Consider the following 24,669-nt stretch of genomic DNA (forward strand, 5'->3'; position numbering starts at 1 on the left):
TTTAAGGCAGGGTTGGTATATAGACACCATTTGTAGTTTAAGGCAGGGTTGGTATATAGACACCATTTGTAGTTTAAGGCAGGGTTGGGGGAGTTCAAGGCAGGGTTAGGGTAGGGTTGGGGTAGTTTAAGGCAGGGTTGGGGGAGGACGTTGATTTCTATGATAGCTGCCAGATCAATGGTATTTAGGAAAATGTAGCCATAAATTGCTGTGTGAGGTTCTCCTAATAATTTCTTCACAGTCGTAGCTTTTAAACTGTTAAAGATATCTTGATGAAACTTGGTCACTGGGACCTTGAACTCAAATAAGTGCATACTTTTCAGGATCATCTTCCCATCTTCCGTAACTTTAAAACTGTTGCAGATATCATGCAGAAACTTGCAGTACCCAAAGACAATTTGCAGAACACTATCAATAGGTCACTGTGACCTTGACCTGCGTCACCTACTGATTGTGTACAGTGCTCTGTCATTAGGTCACTGACTTCAATCTCAAAGTCAAAGGTTAAATAAGTGCAATCTTTTCAGTTGTAACTTTTTAAACTGTTAGGGTACTATGACCATCTGCGTGATAGCTTTTTAATTGCATTGATTCATAATATGTATTTGATAATTTAGTAGTAGGCAGTTCCTCTAATAACCTAGATATGTTAGAAATTAAATACAAATTTATTGGACTTTATTCAAGTAACTTTATTTTGCAAGAGAAGGGGAGAGAATATTGGCTAACAAGGGGAGACATTTGTTTTTTATCTCAAAAACAAATCTATTTTTTTTCTTCAAATTATTGAAAAAGCTGATATTGTGTTTTACAATGCAATAATTTGAAATACATGATTCACCTTGCTACTTTTACAGGTGAATATAGGACATTGTGCCCAGGTGGACCAGGCTTTAAGCCCTCTATTGACCTGATCCTCGAAGGTAAATACAATGTGAATGTTACAACTCAATGTCCAAATATTACAGTTTTTATGATACCATGTGATCAAAAGTAAATTCTGATGGTAGGGAGAAGAGCATACTACAGGACAGTGAAATAGCACTTGTTGTCGTTTCTACTGAACTGCAATAGAAATGGTTGGCTTATTACCAGGCTTAGTCTTCTTGCCAAATAAATACAATAACACCAAATGTTATATTGACACTGTACTTGGATTTCTAACGTTGTGTAAGTTATATAACTTTTAGGTTAGGGTGTGATGGATTTTACTGGGTTAATTTCTCAGTTAATTTCAAATGTTGTCCAAGTTTAAGTCAGTGTGTAATTTTTTAAACTGATTTTATGGAATAGCATTTGAACAATTTTTTATAAATCTTAATTTTGTTCCATGTAAATGCAGATATTGATGAGTGTGAGGAGCTGCAGAATATCTGTAAGGGTGGCGAGTGTCAGAACACATTTGGCAGCTTCATCTGTGTGTGTCCCACTGGCTACAGACTCCACAACCACCAGTGTATTGGTAAGTGACTCACATGTCAGAACACATTTGGCAGCTTCATCTGTGTGTGTCCCACTGGTTACAGACTCTACAACCACCAGTGTATTGGTAAGTGACTCGCATGTCAGAACACATTTGGCAGCTTCATCTGTGTGTGTCCCACTGGTTACAGACTCTACAACCACCAGTGTATTGGTACGTGACTCACATTCGGGCCAAATTAGTGTCTACCTCATGATTTACAAGTCAGTCAGGAACTTGACATTGACAGAACTCCTGACCACAAACTGTAAGCTGCAATTGGGTCAATAGGTCAACGGTCAAGATCACTGTTACTGCTGCTGGGATTTTGTGGTTTCAGTGTGCTAGTTCTCAATCCTTTGACCATACAATACTGAGAGTACATACATGCTGTAATCATTTAATTATTTACAAATGTTAATTTTTAATATGTTTTCTTTCAATAACCTAGCTAATTCTTGATTAATGTATGCATATTTGAATTCACAATCTGTTCTTGAGATTTAGTACAAAATAACCTAAATATCTGGTAAAATATAAGTGATAAACATTAAATGTCTTCTTAAAGAACAGCTTGTGTTTGTAGATATTAATGAGTGTGTTGAGGACAGCACCCTTTGTGGAGAGGGAACCTGTATGAACACTCAGGGCAGCTACAGATGTGTGTGTCCCAATGGCTACATACCCATGGAGGGCGATATTGACTGTATGGGTGAGTATCGCCAACCTAACAAGAACACACAATAGGATTCTTCTTTAACACACTGTCTGTTTGCTCCACTTTTCTTTAATGTTGAGGAATCAGTGATAGCTATATGAACTGAATGTTTTCTTAAGATTATTTCGTAAAGACATGACTGACAACAAAGGCAAACCGTGCCCAGCATACCCTTTACTGGGAAAAATGTTTTCTGAAGGACTTTTCACTCTCAGGAATGAAAATAACACCATTTTGACTGCATATATAAGTTAACCGCTTACTATATATAAAAACAAAAACAATAAATATAAACATAACCTTTTTTGTTTTTTCCATGTAAAGGGCGAATATTTTTCTGGTTGAAATATTTCTGTTACGTACACTGTAACAATATAACAATCTGATAAATGTTTTTAATGCATCAAATAGCTGATGAAATGTTCCATTTGTTGATTCTTTGTTTTGTTTGCAGACATGAGAAAGGGTGACTGTTTCCCCACCTACTATACTACCACACAGCCTCCCTTCACTCTGGTTTGTGAGAGTCCCATCGCCTACAACATCACGCGGGTCGACTGCTGTTGTACCACCATCGGCCAGGCCTGGGGGCAACCCTGCGAGGCCTGTCCCCCCAAACGATCAGGTAAATAGGATCTAGTAATCAAAGGGTAAATAGTGTAGGAAAGACTTGTGTAGGTAAATACAAAAGATGTTGTAAAAACTGTTTTTAAGTAAATACAGTGCACAGCACATGTAGGTAGATAGTAAGTGTATATGTTTGATTATAATGTATAGGTAGTACATTATATTCTAAAATAAGGCTAAACAAATTAATTACTTGAATTTGTTCTCAGGCCAATTTTTTTCAAAAGAGATGCGGCAGGGAGGTAAAAAAAATAAATCATTTTACATGGCAAAAATTAGACGAGGGGGATTTTTTTTATTGTGTAGTTTGTAAAACGTTCATTGTGAGCATTACCTTGTCTTTTTATAGTTGTGTAGAGACCCGTCATAGAGCAAGCCTCCGAAAATCCCCCCACGATGTTCCAGATGNATCAATTTCCTTAACTTTATTCAAACGTTTTCGGGACTTGGGTGACTAACGAGTAAAAACGACATGATGAACCAATTTTCCGGATTTTTTTTAAAGACGGCAGCTGGGGCATTCACAATATTTTTTTTGTTACTTTCACGATAAAATCGGCAATGCGGTGCCCTGAAATGAAATGCGCACGGGCCTGAGAAGCAAGTAATCAAGTTTTTTTGGCCTAATTTAGGTGTATTGTAGTAGTCACTTTTGGTTACAGAACAGAATATTGCCATTGGTTAAAATGGTTTCTAAAAGTTGGGTTTTCAAACATCAATTTGGTATTATTTAAGCATAGATTGTTTCATGTTTCTTTGTTATGAATTAAAAATTGACAATTTAGATTTGAGAAGTATAATAATACACAAGCCAATCTCATAGCAATTAATCCTCTTAAAATCCTGTCTCAATGGACTGAAAGCTATACCAGAGACATCTGATTTCTGTTCATAGATACAGGATGAAACATGGTTTACCTGAGCATCAATGTGTGTTTTAAAAATTAAGAAAGTTGATTATGAGACTAGACAGTGTTCTTTATATAGTTTTTGTGTTATATTTTCAGCTGCTTATGCCGACCTTTGTGAGCCCGAGAGGATAGGAGAGGGTTAGTAGAACCAACCAATATTTCAATCATTCTGTAACTCCTTGGACAAATACTGTATAGTTTTGTAATTTCTCAGAGCTAATATTTCACAGTTTAGCCAACCAGAACTAGTTCGAGTGATTAATTTTCGCACTACATGACACAGGAGGATACTTTTGATTTTTGGTGATGGGATTTATTTTATAAGTGATTTGTGAAAATATAGTAAAATGTGATATATTGAGTTGTTTTGTCTTCATTCTAGGCAGTAAACAGGAAAACAGATTTTTCTTATAATGTCTATAATTATATATTCAGAGATTGTTATTCGTTGTTGCCATTTGCTGAGAATTTCACGAATATAGCAAAATTAATAAATCACCTGCAAATATTACCAACTATACAGTATATTTGTTTAATGTGAACTAAATCTCTTCTCCAAATTATTAATGCTGTTCTCCAATGTTTTCAATAGAAAATGTCATGCTTTTCAACAGGTATCAATGAATGCGAGAAATTCCAAAGGATCTGTGAAAATGGTCGTTGTATTGATACCTTACAAAGCTTCAGGTGTGAATGTTTTGATGGCTACGAGTACAACCCAACATCCTATAAGTGTGAAGGTAAGGGAACCTGTTATTATTGTGAAGGTGTAATTTTCAATGACAAGACCAGTGTATATTGGCCTTTTCAGATTCTTGTTATCCTTTCACAATAACATTGGGAGGGAAAATAGTGTTCTATTCGTATTTAGATACATTTGTTCATCTTTGTCTGTGGTCTAGCATCTTCATTTGTGAAAGGATTTTGATGAAACATCATATTTTTGTCAAGTATGAGAATTTATAATATATAAATTGAACCTGTGTGATCCACAAACCTAGGATGAACAAAACTGTTGGTCATGTTGCAAAACGAATGTTGCTTTTGTAGAGAAATTAGATTATTCCAATGTGAAGGCTACAACAAATTTTTAACATAAAAACAGATTTTGTTTTCAAGCAGAGGTGTACAAATTCATATCTACAGTACAAGTCTGCATGCAGATTTAATAAAATTCTGCTATATCCCAACCTACAATTTCATTGTAAAAATTGAGAATTTTTCTCTAGCCCAGACATCAAATTTACCAGCTCCAGGGTAGGGGTAGTGTAATTTTACACCTCTTATTTTATGCTTTCAGAAAAGGTAGAATTAAATAAGGGTATGATGTTGATAGTGGGATACTAAATAACAAGCATGTATTGCCGACAGATAAAAAAGAATTCTTTATTCCTGTTATTGGTTAATATGATGCCTGGTATTTCAGACATTGACGAATGCCATTTGACGGGAGAGTCGCCCTGTAAAGGTTATGCCCAGTGTATCAACACCCCGGGTAGCTTTACCTGTCAGTGTCCACCAGGGTACAAGCTATCTCCTGGGGGACGGCGCTGTCTCGGTAAGTATTACTCCCAATTTAATTTTGCAGAATCTTAGACATTCTTATTAAGACCAACTTGTGGCATATCAATTCCCCAAGTGATCAGAAAGTAGTTTAATGAAACTAGGCCTTTGTGGATGTGACCATAAAATAATCCATGGCAAACTGTATTTAACTTCAAAAACTGCTGTAAACATGTATTTCTAAAAAATACTTAAAAATGAAGACAATTTTTTGAAATGTGTCCGTAAATATGGATATTTTTGTAAGTCTCATACTGGAGTGATCAGTAAGAGTTTGCTATAATTTGAAACAGAAGACGTTTTTCCTGAGAAATTATTGATAATTTGTTTAAAAAAAATGATGGAGGTTGAAGAAGAATGTCACTTATAACTTATTTTGTGGATTTGTGAAACTTGAATTTGTTGCATAACAAAGTTTAAAAATACAAAATTGTCTGTGTTTTCAAAGTCTGTAGGAAAGTGAATGGATTGTACTAGTAAAATACCCCATCAAAGATACATATTGATCCGAACCAAAAATGTGAGATATTTTGTCTGCTACAGATGCCAACTTTAATTTGTAGATTTGAAAACAATCTTTGAATTGTAGATAGGTACGTTACTTAATATATGTAAAAGTTGTAGATTGTTAATCTGGTTTAATTTGCAGATTAAGTGATATACTTCAATTTGCAGATGACTTATACTACTTTGATTTGCAGATGACTATGCCACTATTTCTTAATATATGACATTTGTACGTTTGATTTATAGATGTGAATGAGTGTGAGGAGCTGGCAGGTGTATGTATCAATGGAGAATGTGATAACCTAGACGGCAGCTTTAGATGTACCTGTTTCCCAGGCTTCCGACTCAACACTAACCGAGATGCCTGCATCGGTGAGCACTACAGCCAGCAAATGGATAAACTTAGTCACGTCAAAATTACAACAGAATCAAATCTGTAAATAGACATGAAAGTAATGTTCAATTGCACCAAGCTCGGGATAGGTAGGTTTACTTATTAGTATTATCATTCAGGTCCTGAAGGGACCCACTGTTCGGGCGAAACCAGTAGACACATACTAATAAATATACCTACCTATCCCAAGCTTGTTGCAATTGAATATTACTTTTAGTTTTCCCCTATTCCTCAAGCGCCCTGCATACTTGGTATCCAAGCAAGGGATAACGGGACCTACAGAACTTATACTAGAAGTACGGTGTTGGCTCTACACCTCGATGGATGTAAATAGATATGATCTATTATTGAAGGTAAAATCTGTAATAAGAGCCAAACCAGCCTTGTTTGTCAAATAAGCCAAGCTATACCCAACCTGTTATAGTCTACACAGGTCTGATGGAAATACATGAACTTGTTTAAGTCACCTGACCTGGAGGCTGTAATGAGCTATTACCCTTTATCTTCTTCCATGTGTATGTTTTCCTCTGTTGTCAGTCTGTCATTTGTCTTTTGTAAACTTTTCTTTACATTTCTGACCTTTTCTATGAAAACACCTAAGAGATGTAGTTCAACTAGCAGATTTTAATGTTTATTGGAAAAAGAAACCTGAAATTAGTTTCTTGTTAAGAGTACAACATTATATATATTTATTAGTTGATAAAGATTGATTTGACCTGTTGACTATATTTTCAGATAGAAATGAATGTACAGCTAGACCTGGGCGCTGTAGGAATGGAACGTGTGAGAATCTTATTGGAGGATTCCGCTGCCATTGCTCTCCTGGGTTCATCGTGTCCGGCAACCAAGACTGCCAAGGTTGGTACATAATACTGTCAGGAAAATTCTGATTCCTATCATCACAGTTTAAGAACAGCATAAGGAAATTATACAGTAGTGTAAATCAGGGAAATTATACAGCTGTGTGAATCGGGGTCAGATAGGGTTTGGGTGGCATTCAGCTTTTCTCATGAGCAGACAGTCTCTGTGGAAAATATGTGAATGTGAATTTAAAAACACTAACAGATATGCACCTGTATTACTTTACATTGTCTCAATATTGGTTGTTCTCTGGTGACCAGATTGTAAGCATTGTGACACNATGTCAAAATGGCCGCTGCATCAACACGTTAGGCAGCTTTACCTGTGCATGTCCCCAGGGTTTCCAGATAACTAGAGACGGCATGGACTGTCGAGGTAAGTCACCAAGATACATGAATAGGACATGGACTGTCGAGGTAAGTAATAAAGATACATGAATAGGACATGGACTGTCCGGTAAGTCACCAAGATACCTGAATAAGACATGGACTGTTGGGGTAAGTCACCAAGATACATGAATAGGACATGGACTGTCCGGTTAGTCACCAAGATACATGAACAGGACATGGACTGTCCGGTAAGTCACCAAGATACCTGAATAAGACATGGACTGTCCGGTAATTCACCAAGATACATGAATAGGACATGGACTGTCAAGGTAAGTCACCAAGATTCATGAATAGGACATGGACTGTCCGGTAAGTCACCAAGATACATGAATAAGACATGGACTGTTGGGGTAAGTCACCAAGATACATGAATAGCACATGGACTGTTGGAGCTAGATGTCAAGATAACTAAAGGTCCTGTTTGAAATTCAGAGGTTATAATCTAATAGACATCCTATCTGCAACTTTGGATATTCTTATGATAGAATTGAAGGTTCTGGGTTAGCTATTTGGTTGGTTACAGACATCAAACAATGACCAATCACCAATGCTGATAGAAAAGTAGTATTAGTGACCTTTGAAGATTATCAAAGGTTTCTCCGAGATCAAAGCTGGTTAATTTTACTATTAAGCTGCCACATGATTCACTTCACATTTCTATGAAAGCAATATATTTGAGATGACAGATATGCAGGATTCACTAACAGCTTCCAAACACAAATTATCCACAAGATGGTAAGCCCAGGGAATTTTGATTTTTCATGAGGAAATTCAAGAGTGAATAATTAATATCAGGAGCAGAGCCCTTGGATTTGGAAAATTATTTGAAGAGACAGCAAAAACTGTTGGGTTATTCATTCGTCCAGTTAACACGTGATAACATGAGAAGGTAGTTTATAAATGATAATAATGATACTTCATTTTCTGAGCATACATCATTTAGATAGCTAAGACAACATGGACAGACAGACAGGGTAGTTAACTCTCTGAGAAGGACATGATTGAATTCAGGAGTCATTTTCAGGAAGAAAAAAATGTTGGACTGGCCTCAGTTTGGAGCATATGTATTTTGATATTAAGATGATATAGACAGATGGTCTCAGTCAGCAGATACTAACTATAATTTGTAAGGCTTAATTGATACATCAGATACTTTATGTTACTTAAGTATATATGTTATGGTTATGTATGTTTTTATGTTGGTATTTCAGATATTGATGAATGTGTGGAGCGAGACAATGTATGTCTGGCTGGAAGCTGTCTTAACAGTGAGGGCTCCTACAAGTGTATCTGTCATGAGGGCTACACATTACAACAGTTGGACAACAACCAGTTTTGTATTGGTAAGTACCAGCTACTAGAAAGTCTTTATCCCACGGCAGTCACACCAGTAACTACATACTAGCAAGTTTATCCCGTTACATTTGTTCGTTTTGTGTTTTACGTCCTATTAACAGCTATGGTCATTTAAGGACGTGCCAGGTTTTGGTGGTGGAGGAAAGCTGGAGTACCTGGAGAAAAAACAGCGACCTGCGACCAGTACCTGGCGGCTTCACCATGTAGCCCTCAAACCTGTAGCCCAGTGGTGGAGGGCTAGTGATCATAAATGGTCAGATGCCCTAAGGACTTCGCCACTGCAGCACCATTGTCCTGTTGCAGCTACAAATATACTCTACAGAGAATTGATAGTGTTTAATTGGATTCGATTGAACGATTATGCGAGATCAATTTGTAAACATTTCAATATCCTATTGTTTTGAAACTGCTTGGAAATTTGTTTCACTGATTTCTGTGTTATCCTTTTCTTTTTCAGATGTGAACGAGTGTGAAACTGTTCCGGGTGTGTGTGCTAATGGTCGGTGTGAGAACATTGACGGAGGATACCGCTGTCAGTGTCCACCTAACACCATTCTCACGGATGATGGCATGATGTGTCTGGGTAAGTCTGATACTGTTGTACAGTAAAATACTGATAAAACTCATCCTTCAAACAGTCTATTATCATATGGTAGGGTGATAAAAATTAGGGATACATCAAGATCATTGTATCAGTCTCATTATCCCCTTTCAAGGCCAGCTGCAACTTAAGGGTTAATCATGTCTCTTGGATTTCAGTTTCAATAAAAGTGTTGAAGTCTGAATCAGAAGTAACGGTTTATTTTCATATATTGTTGCTTCGGGTGAACAGCAAACAAGGGCAATGTGAATTATTGTTTGGTACACCTGCATTGATTTTTTTGGTGTTTATATTATTATATTTGTATGTTTTTCAAAAATTTGCAAAAAAACTGAATTGTTAGCCTCTCTGACTAATTATAGAAAGTAAATTTGTTAATTGTGTGAACGTGTCAAAAATTATAGTTGTTATGCTGTAAATTCAAACTTTTCCTGTCAGTGTTTCCATTGTAAACTAACATATGATGAAAGTTTAAACAAAATAACCAATAATCTGATAATAAGTTGAAAAGCTTTCAGAGTCTAGCAGAATAATGATCTTTAGAGTTTACTGAATTGTTGACCTTTGATTCCAGATGTAAGGGAAGGAAATTGCTTTGGGCGGTTTGCTAGTGGTCTTTGCCTTGATGCCTTCACCAGGAATATGACCAAGGCAGCGTGCTGTTGTACAGTGGGACAGGCCTGGGGAAACACCAACCTGTGTGAGGTGTGTCCTCAGCGAGGTGAAGGTAAGGTCAGAGGTCATACAGGTCATACAGGTCATAAAAACCTGCTTTTGTGAAATGTGAACTGAGTGAGATGAAGGAAAGGTCAGAGAGAAGTTAAGGTCAGTGGTCATACAGGTCATCAGATCCTGACAACATCAACCTTCTAGAGGTCTTACTGATAATCAGGCCCAACAACAGCCTATTTGAGGTATGTTGGCCCTCGGTGAGAATAAGATAAGTCGGAGGTTGTACAGGTCATTTGGCCCAATCAATCCTAAACTGATAATGTAAGCCTGCTTGTCTTCTGAAGGCTGCCAGTACTGTTGTGTTATATAAACACTAGATCTTGCACAGCTGTTATAATTATATAGTGACAGAATGCTGTCAAAATGTCTGTATCACTTCAGGTAGACACACAGTCTGAAATATTGCACAAACTACATTCATTATTTGTGAAAACCGATGTTGTTTTGATACATTGTTTGTCTTTAAGTATTGCCCTCCTGATGTTTTCCCCAGCTCTCCTGTCAGCTTGCTCAACAAAATTTGGACAAATGGTGGCAGTAATAGGGAAACACTGTATAAGAAATATATTTTGATCATTTCCAGCCTTTTTTAAAATGATCTAACAAATTTTCAAACAATATGTTAATGGCTGAGTAAGTTTGTGTATTGTTTTCCAGCCAGCTTTGATGCATTATGTCCAGACACTGGAGTAATCACAAGCCCCGACGGTGGAACTATGGGTAAGGACTTCCATAATTTTGAGTCACTTGAGGTTAAAAAACAATTTGCTATCAACATTGATGCCAAATAATGATACAAGTAACCACTCTGGATAGGGAATTTTATACTTTGAGACCAAATATAACAATTTTTCCTTTAATACCTAATCAAAAAGGCTTCATACTTGTACTAAAAAGAAGTATTTCAATCATATAACAATGACCCTTGACCTTTTCTTATAGATGTCAATGAATGCATGATGATTCCTGGCCTCTGTGAGAACGGTCAGTGTGTCAATACTGACGGGTCATTCCGGTGCGAGTGTGGTCAAGGCTTCGTCTTGGACAATACAGGTCGGAGATGTGTGGGTGAGTATCTAACATGCATGGTCAAAGTTACAATTTCTAACCTCATGATCCCCATATTGCTTGAATGATGAAATAAACAAATTATCATATTCGGGTAAAATGTTTGGTATATAGAATCTTTCACCTTAATTGTTTTATAATTTAGTCTATTCAGTTATTATATTAAGGAGGTTTGACATTAATGAATATCTTTCTGAATTATTGAAATAAACGAACTATAATCAACAAGAATGTTCTGAGTTAAAAAAAAATCAGTGGGGCAAGACTGAAATTCGAACCCTGGTCTTCAGATTGATATACTATCGCTGTGACAGATTGAGATATCTGGTCAAAGGAAATGTACTAGGCCAAATGTGATACAGTTATGTCTAAACAGAAGTTAAGGGGAGGTTACTGTATGTGGGAAAAACCACAGTGCAGTGGGACAGGGATCCGTAAGTTAGTACTAATTACTGCTATATATACTATCAATCAAATGAATACCTTAGAATGATAAATATTTCCAGAAGATATATTTAACTATTTATTTGGTAAAATTGCAAAATCATCCTGATTGTTGGAGTGAAAAGTAATGCAGCTCAGTGAAATGTAATTTTGGTGAAGAGTTATTGTAGATTAAACCGGCAGTATTTGTGTGGTGTCAGTGGTGATTGATTTTGGTGTCTTTAGATGACAATGAGTGTTTGGCTGGCAACATCTGTGGAAACGGGACATGCACCAATGTCGAGGGAGGATTCCAGTGTAACTGTGCCGACGGTTTTATGCCAGGCATGGACAATACTTGTGAAGGTAACTAGTAAAAAATCACTTCAATACTGTTTCCTAAATTACAGCATGCTGTACAAATACAACTTTGTCATAATTGCTTCTTACTGAAATGGTCTCACCCTTGATTAGGGAGCCTAGACTGTTCAACAGTGCTAGGAAATGGTGTTTTTTTTCATTTTTTCAGAATCCTTTATTCATTCAATGTCTTGAGTCTGCAAACTGTGTCAGTTATTTCTTTAGTTTCTTACATTATGTTAAGAGGAGGATGCTACATGACATATGATGGGCATATATTGTTCTGCTCCTGTGGCACTCTTGCTTATGTTTTTGGGTAAAGTAACATTAGATATAAAAGAGAGATACAGTTGGAGAGATAGACAACATCATGTTTGCTGTCACTTTTCTTAAAGAAAATTTGTCTATATTTCTTGGATAAGATTTAAAATAAAATCATTATTTTTGTCATACCAGCAATTTGCTAAAGTCTGTCTGCTAACTTATTATTCAGACCCTAACTGAAAGTTATTTTTCTCTATACAGTGTGTTATATACAGGATACTGTCAAGATCACATATTTGTGTGTTGTGAAACTGGACAATGTTAGTTCTATAGCTGTGCATTGCTTTGAAACACATACTTGTTTGAGAAGCATGTACCTTCTACTTAGCCAGGTAATAGAAAATATGTTTGATGATGCAGTATGTTTTTCTTACTCTTTTTTAAGATGTCAATGAATGCTTGACTGACCAGAACAACTGTGCCTTCCGCTGTGTAAACATTCCCGGCTCCTTCCAGTGTATCTGTCCTAAAGGGTACAACCTGGCACCAGACGGTATTCACTGTCAAGGTCAGTCTGCAGGCTCCTGTACATCAGGATTAATGGAAAGCTTGATTGATTGATAGTGTTAACAAGTATAAGTAAAACATCTTCACTACCAAGATGCTTCAAAGAAAACATGCTCATGTAGCGGAACTGGACTGGGTCGATCAGGTAGCTCAAGTGGTAGAGCGTCCGTCTTGAGTTCGGAGGGTCCTGGGTTTGATTCCCAGTCTGGATGTTACATTTCTCTTTCTCCTGATGCATTTTCAACAAAGCAATAGTGGCGTACTTCGTCATAGAATTATCTTGATAATAGGGTATAATAACCTACCTATAGACAGGGTATAATAACCTACCTATAGACAGGGTATAAAGAATCTACCTATAGACAAGGTATAAAGAACCTACCTATAGACAGGGTATAAAGAACATACCTATAGACAGGGGATAAAGAACTACCTTTAGACAGGGTATAAAGAACCTACCTATAGACAGGGAATAATAATCTACCTATAGACAGGGTATAAAGAACATACCTATAGACAGGGGATAAAGAACTACCTTTAGACAGGGTATAAAGAACCTACCTATAGACAGGGAATAATAATCTACCTATAGACAGGGTATAAAGAACATACCTATAGACAGGGTATAAAGAACTACCTTTAGACAGGGTATAAAGAACCTACCTATAGACAGGGAATAATAATCTACCTATAGACAGGGTATAAAGAAAATACCTATAGACAGGGTATAAAGAACTACCTTTAGACAGGGTATAAAGAACCTACCTATAGACAGGGTATAGAACCTACCTATAGACAGGGTATAATAACCTACATATAGACAGGGTATAATAACCTACCTATAGACAGGGGATAAAGAACCTACCTATAGACAGGGTATAAAGACCCTACCTATAGACAGGGTATAAAGAACCTACCTTTAGATAGGGTATAAAGAATCTACCTATAGACAGGGTATAATAACCTACCTATAGACAGGGTATAAGAACCTACCTATAGACAGGGTATAATAACCTACATATAGACAGGGTATAATAACCTACCTATAGACAGGGGATAAAGAACCTACCTATAGACAGGGTATAAAGACCCTACCTATAGACAGGGTATAAAGAACCTACCTATATATAGACAGGGTGTAAAGAACCTACCTATAGACAGGGTATAAAGAACCTTCCTATAGACAGGGTATAAGAACCTACCTATAGACAGGGTATAATAACCTACCTATAGACAGGGTATAAAGAACTACCTTTAGACAGGGTATAAAGAACCTACCTATAGCAAACTATTTTATAGCAAGACTTTATGATTTGTAGATCATATTGTAGGATAACTGAATTCTATATTTCCTTTTTGTCATGATTATTTCATTATGGTTTGAGATATTTTTTAAAGTAATCGTGCTGATATAATTATATTCTGTACTAGTACTTGAAAATAGTCTCATTTTTCAAGAATAATTGCTTCTTCCCATTTGTTTATGTAAATTTATATAATTTTGGTGGACAGATGTGGACGAATGTCTGGCGGGAGACCACCAGTGTCGGTATGCCTGTAAGAATCTTGTTGGCACGTTCATGTGTGTCTGTCCAGAAGGCTACAGGGAGTTTGGACGCAACGACTGCAGAGGTAAGACCATAGTCAGTGGCCTAGCTTGAACTGGAATCAGGCATATCTTCTTCAACAGTGTTCAGATTTGTTTTCACATGTAAGAATCACTGGTTCCACTAAATCTTATAACAGATTGAAAAATTCAGTTTTGCTTTATTCACATATTTACATAAATGATCTATATTTAGAATATTTTATTATCTATTGATGAGAGGGGGAAAAGATAGTCTTTGCAAAGCATGAAATCATGTTTTTTGTTTTTCAAATTGATAATGTTTCTTGTGTTTGATTACAACTTCTCACAATAGTTAAAGCTTCTTGCTTCTGATCCCAAAGTTATCATTTTCATCCCCAAAAAGCAATTTATCAAGTTTCAAATAGTTTTGGGTAACTGCAACTTACCATGCACAGATTATGATAACATTGGAATTTTCATCTATTTCTTCCATATTGAAGAAAAATAATTGCCTGGTGTGTATTGATTAATTTAATATTTAATAAGGTTTTATCCGATCTTAATTTGACCCCTTTGGGTTTGAATCAATACATTAGAATAATCAAAAGATTGCTTGGGACTTGTGTACAAATGCAGGCAAGTTATGTGTTGTGTTACAGACATTGACGAGTGTGCCACAATCCCTGACGCGTGTAGAAATGGTCGCTGTATCAACACCATTGGCGGCTACAGGTGTCGCTGTCAACCTGGCTTCTCCACCAGTCTCGATGGCAAGGAATGTCGAGGTAAGCTGCGTATGTCCTCAGATACAGCAAACCCTTTCATGTACATGGTGCTTTCTACGATACAATTAGTTATGGGGTGATATGGTGCAGCCATTTTATCTTTCCCAAGAAATGGTTTGTTCTATCCTCACCAATGAATACAAAATATGAAATTACTGTGAAATCACAAATTTTCGTGGGGTGTTTAATTTCATTGCTTTCATAGGTATTCTTCATCCACGAATGTATAGGTCCACGAAGTAATAACAAGTAGGATATGAAGCAGTTCTTGGTTTGAGTGGGATACTCATAATCCACGAATTTGTGACCCACAAATTGGTGTTTTGTCAGGAAACCACGAAATTTGTACCCCATATCTGATTTCACAGTGTATTTCTTTTAATTTTGGTGAGATCATTCATATGGATATTGCCTCCTGCTATCTCTCAGCGGCTTGGTCATATCACTTTAATAATTCTGATATGCTTTACTATATGAGTTTGTGGTTTTATTTTCACATTTAGCATCTGACAAAACATTTTAGGTCTATAAAAACACATCAACTTTTAATTGTAAAGAAAATCTACAGAAATCATTTGCTGGATTTTAGATACTAGGGAAGACTACTGCTTCTTTGATCTGACTGGGGGTCGCTGTAGAATTGGACCGTCCATCAGGAGAACCACACAGGTAGAATGCTGCTGTACCGGGGCTGCTGCCTGGGGACGAGGCTGTGAACAGTGTCCCCGTGTCAACTCTAGTAAGTATGGATACAACTAGATCACAGGGGATCCTTCTGTGATAATTCAAATTAAAAGGGATGTTAAGACACAATTTACAAATAAAAATCTGCAATGCCTTGAATGGACTTCCAAAAAAGACTTTCTCTTCCAAAATACTTCTAATTGTCTGTATGATTAAATAGCATTTAAAACCCCAAGTTTATAACCATACTGTTGGCTGTTAGTATCTGAATTAATGAATCATCTCGCTCATTAATCAAACAACGATCAATGACTTACAGTAACCACTAGTGACCTGCTGTCTATTTGTAAAAAAAAAAGCGAATGATTTTGTCAGCTTGACATATCAAGATGTATTTTAAATACGGTAATGGAATTACTCTATAGCAATATCCAAGTATCAGTTTGTAAGATCAGAAAATCATCTTGATTTGTTTACAGGACAGTTCAGGAAGATGTGTCCAGATGGACTAGGGACCAGACCTGGAGGAGAAGGTGAGCAGTCACTCATTTATAACCTCTTTTACTTGTATCACATGTCTATAAAGTTAGAGACCAGCTCTTGTAAAATGTTCATTTAGAACGATAATGGCCACAAAAATTCCTAAACTATCAATTTTCAGACTGTATATAATCAATAGGTACTGTAAACTGGGAAATTTTCGTTGCAGTTTAATTTTCGCCTTTTTCGTCCTCCGTAAAGAAGGTAAAGTTGGCACGCATAAATACACAATGTACTAGACATAGTGCTAACATGTGAAGGGCAAATATAACACTGCAGAAACCGATCATACCAGTAAAGGGCAAATATAACACTGTGCAGAAACCGATTATACCAGTAAAGGGCAAATATAACACTTCAGAAACCGATTATACCAGTAAAGGGCGAATATAACACTGTGCAGAAACCGATTATACCAGTAAAGGGCGAAAATTTGACTGGGTGAAAGTTCCCCCGCATACAGTAATTTTAATAAACCAAAATTAATGGTCAGTAAGTGAACAACCACTGAGAGTATATCCTCATTGAGTGAATTATCACCGAAATTTTATCCTCCTTAAGTAAATTGACAGTTATTGTTAATTGTTAATTGTGTTACAGATATCAATGAATGCCTGATATTCCCTGGGAGGTGTAAGAATGGTCAGTGCATCAACAAGCCGGGATCCTACGGTTGTATCTGTGACCGTGGATACAAGACCGATCCAATGGGCACCAGCTGTATAGGTCAGTTGCCAACCAACACTCTGCTACTATCAAAGCATTTCTGTTTTCATACAAGATATTACATTGCATATTATGTTTAGTTGATGGGAGTGTATAGTAATCCCTTTGTCTAATCATCTGTCCATATCAAAAACGATATTAAACAAATTCATAATTTGCTGGTCCACAGGAATTCCTCTTATGTAAATATGATCTGTCTAAAGATGAATATTCTTTACTTCGAATCTGAATTTGTAACCTCCATGCTAAATGTGTGCGTCAGACCGCTCTCAATGGTTCCCATCGCTGTAAAGTTGTGGTATAAACTTGTAGATGTAAATGAGTGTGAAGACCAGCGCTCACCGTGCGAGTTCACCTGTCTGAACCTGGTGGGCAGCTACAAGTGTACCTGTCCTCCTGGGTATGTTCTCAACATGGACGGCAAGACCTGCCGAGGTAAGACACTGACTTCCCCTCACCACATATTATAACATGATACTGTCACGTGTTTATAAGATAGTTACAAGATAGTGGGATAAAAAACTGTTTTCAAAAGTGTTTGTCGAAAACAGGCAGAAATATATATATATCTGTTGAAAAGTTTACGTAAGATTGACAGAAAAATATTTGTACACTTTTAAATAACCTATCTATTTATTAGGTTGATGGGAACTTATTTTCAGTGACTTGTTTAAAAAGTTTATTAACCATAGATAGCGACTCAGCAGTTTTCTCAGATATTCCATGTTGGTGCAAAGGTATTAATTGATGTTCTTGTATTAATTACTGACGTTGATCTGTGTTTCTGTTAGATCTGGACGAGTGTGCCACAATGCAGCATAACTGTCAGCACAAATGTATCAACACCGTGGGCAGCTTTGAGTGTGGCTGTGCAACCGGATTCCGTCGCGGCGTCGGTAACAGATGTGTGGGTGAGTACACTTGTCACACTTCTTCAAGTGTCAAAATTAACAGTCTGTCGTAGGTATTGGTCTTTCTGATATAAGCTGAAAACAATAAGTAGCTGTCTCAAAAGAAATTTTCATAATTGAAATTTCATAGTTTGACGTTTTAACTAGTGAATAGAAGTTTAATTTGTCTAGACTAACCAGAACCTGTGGGTTTCCCTACATACACTTATTTGTAAATTAAACCTGTATAGTATGGTTATACGTTTAGTTTTGTATTATTTTTTTATTTGCTAAATCTTCATTTTGTTATTTTCTTGTTTCTGATTGTATACCTGTATTATACACCTGTAGATATTAACGAGTGTGAGGAGCAGCCTCAGTTGTGTGGTCCTAAAGGAACCTGTAACAACACACCTGGCAGCTTCAGGTGTGTCTGTATGAGAGGATACATTGTGGACCAATCCGGCACAAATTGTGTGGGTGAGTTAATAGAGACTGTTACACCAGACGTCACAGGAAAAAAATGTGTGGGTTAAATAACTATAATTTTGTTTTCGTCCTTTGTAAATGTTCTGATTTGCCCCATAGCCATTTTTGAAGAAAGGGGAACAACTCTGTTCACTCTCGGGCTTCTTTATGTCCTGTTTCCTGAGTTTATAAACACTTCAGGTAGAAGTTAACTACAGTGGTATTTACCGTATCAAAAATATATAGGAATTTGTATTTTTTTTAAGTTTTTAATATTCCTTTATAAGAGTAATATTGTTAAGCTGGGTGTTTTTTTGTCATTGATAATTTAATTAGTATATATTGCCCTTTGTTTTGGTGGCCAGACATCGATGAATGTGCTAATGGGAAGTGTACGGATGGCTGTGAGAACACCCCTGGTGCCTACCGCTGTCAGTGTCCACCAGGCTACACCCTGCACCCCTCTATTGACCAGTGTATAGGTAAAGTCTACACCCACAACCCAATACCACTGTATCAGTAAATATACAAGCTACCTTTCAAATTCATACTTAAAATTTGCAGTGAATCCTTATTAAGTTTGACATATTTATTCTGTTTAAATTTCCAAAGAATGGATTTTGTAGTTTTGGATAAAATGAGAATACCTGTGGTAGGTATAACTATTTGACTACTGGTAACCAGTCTTTGATAAGAATATACAAATTACAGAGTAGAGTTTTGTTAAATACAGGTGTCCCATCATATTGAAATGTAAGAACATAAAAGTTTGAAATGCAGAATAAGCCACTATAGGATATGAATAACCAATCCGCCAGAACAAAAAGATGGCACAAGTTTGATGGAGAAGGTGTTATGTTACAGATGACAATGAGTGTAACCTGCAGGGAGTGTGTGGACAGGCAGAGTGTAGCAACCAAGAGGGTAGCTACAACTGTTTCTGTCCGCCTGGACTCGAGTTTGACCCCAATATCATGGCTTGTGTTGGTAAGTCCTATCCTTAAAGAAAAATACTGACATCATAAACCTGACACTTTGGCGATTGAGCAAGACAAAAATATATTCAATTTCACAAATTCAAAAACGTATATTAATAAATTTTGAGAGTCAGTTGTTAAGGTAATATTGGAAATCATTTAATATCAATGACAATTTTCTGATGCAAATAATCACATTATTAACCAGCAATGACATTTTATGACTTTAGCTTTGATCACATGAGTTTAATTCACAAAATATGATGACATCGACTTGTTATATAGTTGTAATTGGTATTTAAAGATTTGAAAGCATAGATTTTTTTTCCAGATTTGTTAAATCTCTTCTTAATTACATTGTTATGTAATTTAAATGAATTATATAATTACCTGTACAATTACATCTGGTTTATTTTATGCCTTAGATCTAAATGTGTGCACCAGTCACCCCTGTCTGTTTGGTTGTTCACCCAGCGGAGCCTCTTTTGTGTGTGGATGTCCGACAGGCTACCAGAGTATTGGACAAGGGTAGGTCTTCATTGAGCACACCATCACATATACAGTGGTTCCACTTTCATATTTGATATTACTTACATGTCTTACAAATAGCTTACATATTAAAAGGATTGCTAGCTTTATAAAAGTCTAAAAGCAGCAATATGTTATAACAATGTTTTAATGAAATAAAACAATGCACTGCATTGGCATATTAACTGCATAACAAGCTTAAGAGAGTTAAGGGATAAAAGTTTGATATATTTTAAGTCATTCTGATCAGCTTTTCTGGCCTTGAGGTATGAGGTCAAATTGGCAGTCAGATTTCACTCATTTTAAATACCTAAATTATATAAAAGTGCAAAGTTTCGCACTAAAACATTTTGTCTTATTTTGCAATTATTAAATAAAAAATGTACACTCATGAACAAAAAGATTCACTTTGAAATATGATTGCAGCATCATTTCTACTAAGAAATTAGACATTACAAGTAGCCAAATTGGGAACATTTCAACTTATACAGTATGCGTAAATTATTAATGACAATTTGTAAGGAAGATCAAATTAGTCTTTGTATCTCCATGTGAAGTAATACTATGTTTTGTATTTCAGCCATTGTGTTTCCACCATCACACCACCAGAGGGTGATCTAAATGATATATACCCCAACGGCGATATCCCCCACGTTACCGCGCCTAAAGATGGGTCAGTGCCCCATGGGGAGGGGTGCTATGAGTGTGATATTGAGGACATGGACCTGCCCCTCAGCAAGCGCAGCAAGAGGGCTGCCAAACATCAGAATCACAAAGTAAGGAAACACTGTAATCAGAGTCTTAACTGGCTTATGTTTTAAATGAGAGTGGAACAAAAATGATAGCCTTGATAAAAGTCACGAGGGCCTGATCCATATTTTTCTTCACAGTCTCACAGAATGAAATAGCTATGGAAGATAAATTATTGTACACCCTGAGGTAAATCTGGTATGCCCTGAAGTCAGTCTAGTGTGTTTGTGTTGTAGGTGTCCAATAGTGGTAAAAACAGAAGCCAGCAGCATCAGATGTCAAACAGTGCATCAAGGTTCAACCAGAGTGTCCTTGACCCAGACAAGCCAATAGTGCTATACCTTAACAGGTCCAGCATCCGACGGAAAACTAAAGTGATGAAAGTGCTCCCCGCTCTGACTGCACTCAAGAACAATATCAGATACTCAATTGCACAGGGCAATGAGCGAAAAATGTTCAGCATGCACCAACGTAAGGGCATTAGTTCCTTACGGTTCAGGAGAAAACTTCACAAACCTAAGGTGTATCATCTCCGCATTGCAGGTCGACCAATTCACAAGAAGACAGAAATTGCTGGTAAAAATGTAAACCTTAAGAAAATAGCAATTCGACTAGATATCCATCTTGTGTGAGGCTGCCAAGGTTGACTGCTAAGTTAAGAATGCACTGATATTGACACTTGTAGGTTGATACTCTTCAGTCGGCCATTAGGGCAGAGCAGACACAGGCAAAGGGAGACAAGTCTGTGCCAGTTTGGATATTATGTTTGACAGTAGCTGTACGCTTGGCCAGGGTTGACCTAACTTGTATAGTACATGTAGTTTGTGACACAGGCTGCGAGGAATCACCCCGCAGCACACGGGAGCTACCTAGCACTTCCCTGTGGATAGAGAGCAACCCTTATTTAAGAAATGTATATTTTAGTATGGTGCTACGTGTATGGTAATGTGCAGCGAGTTTCATTAAGATATTGTTGTATGGTTCTGTCATTGAATAGAAATTTGAAAGGCGGATATTGATGTGTATTGTTGCATGCTATGTGGATAGACCTATACAAAAGTTGAATTTCTCTGGGAAGTTCTAGGTTTATTTTACCAAACAATGGAACTGTTCATGAACTCGGCACTTAATTTGGAAATTTCTGTAGGCTATAATTTTTACACATTTTTACCATATTTTTTTTTAATGAAATGGCATTTAACTTTCTCTTAATACATATAGTATTAAAACCTTTGGAATTATTTTAAGCTAGTTCAAAGATGGTTTAGTCTTTGATTACATTCCCATAAAGTCAAATGGCATTTTGTTTTCAATTAAATATTTTTTATGCTTTTCATTACAAAATTTTGCTTACAAAACATTAAAGATGTCTACTGGTATATTTAAATCAGAAAACATTATTTTGAATAATTTATGTTTACTATTATCTCAAGTTTACGTCAGTTCACTTAAATTAAAATGCTGAATGAGCATATTGCATGGTACAGCTTCTGTCCATTTGTCTGTTTATTTCATTAGTTTTTCATAATGTCAACTTCTTAAAAAATGCTTGCCCAAATGTGATCAGTTGCACTTAAAACTGTATAAGGTTCTACAAACGTCTAATTCGATATTTCATATTTATCATGTCATCTTCTGGAGAGAAATAAGATAAATCTGCCAAGATGAGTTTAACTCTTTCACCACTGTAGGCCATAATGGGCTCATCCAGATCAATGCATGGAAGAGTTAACTTAAGTTACATAGGGGTTAAAGCACCTGTCTATAAAGATTACCTCCTATAATATCCCAATGATGTTTTTACCTATAGTAACTTGTGTGTAGAAAACATCTGTATATGAAGAGCATTTCTGTTCTCTCCCCTTGGTGGTCCTCACTGACAGGTTATACTGTATGGTTAAGGATCCCCCACTGCCAAAACCGGTAACCACGAATGGGAAACAGTTGTACCGGCGTCACAGTAGTTGAAAATCAATCATTACTGAAAAGAAACCCATACTTTGCAGAATCTCTGTGACAAAAAAAAAAAAAAGGACAAAGAAAAATCAACAACAGTGTTCCAAGAGTATAAATGCAAGAGAGCCTGGCAAGGATTCAAACCCTTGACCTTGATCAGCGCAAGTTCCCTGGCTCAATCCCTCTACAGTTATATTCAAAATGACATTAAGGGGAGGTTATTCTATTTGTGAAAAACTAGTATTTTTCCTGCTGTGGGATAGGAATCCTTAAGTTGTCATTATTTGAAATGTAATTTCAGACATGGCATAGACTAGAATGTCACATTTCAAGATATTTATAAAAAGTTTCGGTCAACAATTCAATCCTATAGGCCTTTCGATTTTAATTTTCATGGAATCAACCAAACTTCATATTTTTTATCCAACTTACAGTATATGTTATCTTGTACCACGGCTGATATGTTATTAGTCTACTCGTTCCACTGAGAACACTAACGAAGCACCTGTTGGTCAGTATGGCGTTCTTAAAACTTTCATAATTAATTTCTTGCATGAACCACCATAGCCTGCACATTTCTTTCAATTATAACATTGTTGTCAGATTAGTACCATTAATTATAATGATATAAACAGCGTATGAAAAGTTGATATTTACGTGTAAAAATGAGCAGTCGCTTTAAATCTCATTCACATTGTTTTAAATGAAATGTTCACTCATGTGTAATAGGTAGAGAATGCTGCTGGTGTATTTATGTGCAGTGTAGCACTGACTTGACATATTTATCTATATTCCTATTAGAGTATATGTATATGTATAGATATAGTGCTAATATATGTGATATAACTAAGTATAGGAGGCTGAGTGAGAGTGTTTGTGTGAGAGGTCTTACTCCAGTGTTGACTGTTTTCTGTCTGGCAGATGTCTGAATGAGATAAAAAAAAAACCAACAACAACACTTTAACACCTTAAACAGTAACTTGATGTCAGTATTGTACTGGTATTACATGTTGTCTCTAGAACCGTTATTTCGTATCAAATATTAACTTTAAATAAGCTGACTTTAAAAAAAAAATATTACTGCAGTTTATTTTAAATTACTTATAAAGTATGGAAAAATTGTGGCTTATCTTTTTTGAATATTTTTGAAAAAACAACCCCTTCAGTTTTAGAACACTGAAATATTTGTCCAAATCTTGTGTTTGTTGCTCAATTCAAATAAGTGTCCTGCATTCTGTCCCATTATAAAATTTTCAGGAAAAATATTTAATTCTTGTCCTTGTTTTGGAAAGGTAATTCTTCATCCAAAATGAACTAGGGACACGTTGATATCCAAAGAATCTGAATCTATAAAAACAAAAAACGATATGATACCTGGGTAAGTGAAGATTTGAAACCGACTGAACAAAAGATGAAGTGTAATAATGTATAGTAATGGAAGTGAAGTGTTACTATCATGTTTTGTATGCTATCAAACACAAACGTGCCTGGATACTTCCACTTTTAAGGCAGAACATTTTGTAAATTTATGCAGAGTTTTGACTAATAAATATGATACTGGATATCCATTTCTTAGCTTCTGTTTTAACTTTTTACTATCCATGATTGATCATGTGAGATATTGCTTTCTATCTTGATCTTCTTTTGGTCTGTAAAAACGAACCCCCTGTTGTCTGATACATTTTTAGCTCAACTGGCCCAAAGGGCCAAGTGAGCTTATGCCATGGTGTGTCATCCGTTGGCGTCCAGCGTCAATATTTTAATTTAAAACAACTTCTTCTCAATAACCAAAAGGCCTATGATGATGATATTTGGCCAGAAGCAAACTGGGATGAAGGGCTACCAAGTTTGTTAAAATAAATGACCGTCACCTATTTTCAAGGTCACAGGGGTCAAATATGTTAAAAACTTTAAACAACTTCTTCTGAATAACCAAAAGTCGTAGGATGATGATATTTGACCAGTAACATGCTAGGATGAAGGGCTACCAAG

At 36.3% G+C, this 24,669-nt stretch overlaps 1 protein-coding gene across 1 annotated transcript in view; it reads left to right on the forward strand.

Annotated features, from left to right (window-relative positions):
* The window catches only part of LOC110454227 (fibrillin-2-like), a 111,652-nt gene that overhangs the window by 49,820 nt on the left and 37,163 nt on the right, over positions 1-24,669 (forward strand). The window contains exons 37-66 of the mRNA XM_021503636.1: positions 858-923; positions 1,343-1,462; positions 2,049-2,174; positions 2,635-2,805; positions 3,815-3,856; positions 4,333-4,458; positions 5,145-5,276; positions 6,035-6,160; positions 6,918-7,040; positions 7,248-7,418; positions 8,644-8,775; positions 9,246-9,371; positions 9,964-10,116; positions 10,779-10,841; positions 11,064-11,189; positions 11,859-11,978; positions 12,682-12,804; positions 14,316-14,435; positions 15,033-15,158; positions 15,748-15,897; positions 16,322-16,375; positions 16,983-17,108; positions 17,421-17,543; positions 17,900-18,019; positions 18,350-18,478; positions 18,832-18,948; positions 19,331-19,453; positions 19,869-19,971; positions 20,552-20,747; positions 20,958-21,350. Coding sequence (XP_021359311.1) covers positions 858-923; positions 1,343-1,462; positions 2,049-2,174; positions 2,635-2,805; positions 3,815-3,856; positions 4,333-4,458; positions 5,145-5,276; positions 6,035-6,160; positions 6,918-7,040; positions 7,248-7,418; positions 8,644-8,775; positions 9,246-9,371; positions 9,964-10,116; positions 10,779-10,841; positions 11,064-11,189; positions 11,859-11,978; positions 12,682-12,804; positions 14,316-14,435; positions 15,033-15,158; positions 15,748-15,897; positions 16,322-16,375; positions 16,983-17,108; positions 17,421-17,543; positions 17,900-18,019; positions 18,350-18,478; positions 18,832-18,948; positions 19,331-19,453; positions 19,869-19,971; positions 20,552-20,747; positions 20,958-21,350 — 3,926 coding nt within the window. The remainder of the gene's footprint in view (positions 1-857; positions 924-1,342; positions 1,463-2,048; positions 2,175-2,634; positions 2,806-3,814; positions 3,857-4,332; positions 4,459-5,144; positions 5,277-6,034; positions 6,161-6,917; positions 7,041-7,247; positions 7,419-8,643; positions 8,776-9,245; positions 9,372-9,963; positions 10,117-10,778; positions 10,842-11,063; positions 11,190-11,858; positions 11,979-12,681; positions 12,805-14,315; positions 14,436-15,032; positions 15,159-15,747; positions 15,898-16,321; positions 16,376-16,982; positions 17,109-17,420; positions 17,544-17,899; positions 18,020-18,349; positions 18,479-18,831; positions 18,949-19,330; positions 19,454-19,868; positions 19,972-20,551; positions 20,748-20,957; positions 21,351-24,669) is intronic.

Source organism: Mizuhopecten yessoensis, unplaced genomic scaffold (genome assembly GCF_002113885.1).
Source record: "Mizuhopecten yessoensis strain PY_sf001 unplaced genomic scaffold, ASM211388v2 scaffold7725, whole genome shotgun sequence".
Lineage (NCBI taxonomy): Eukaryota > Metazoa > Mollusca > Bivalvia > Pectinida > Pectinidae > Mizuhopecten > Mizuhopecten yessoensis.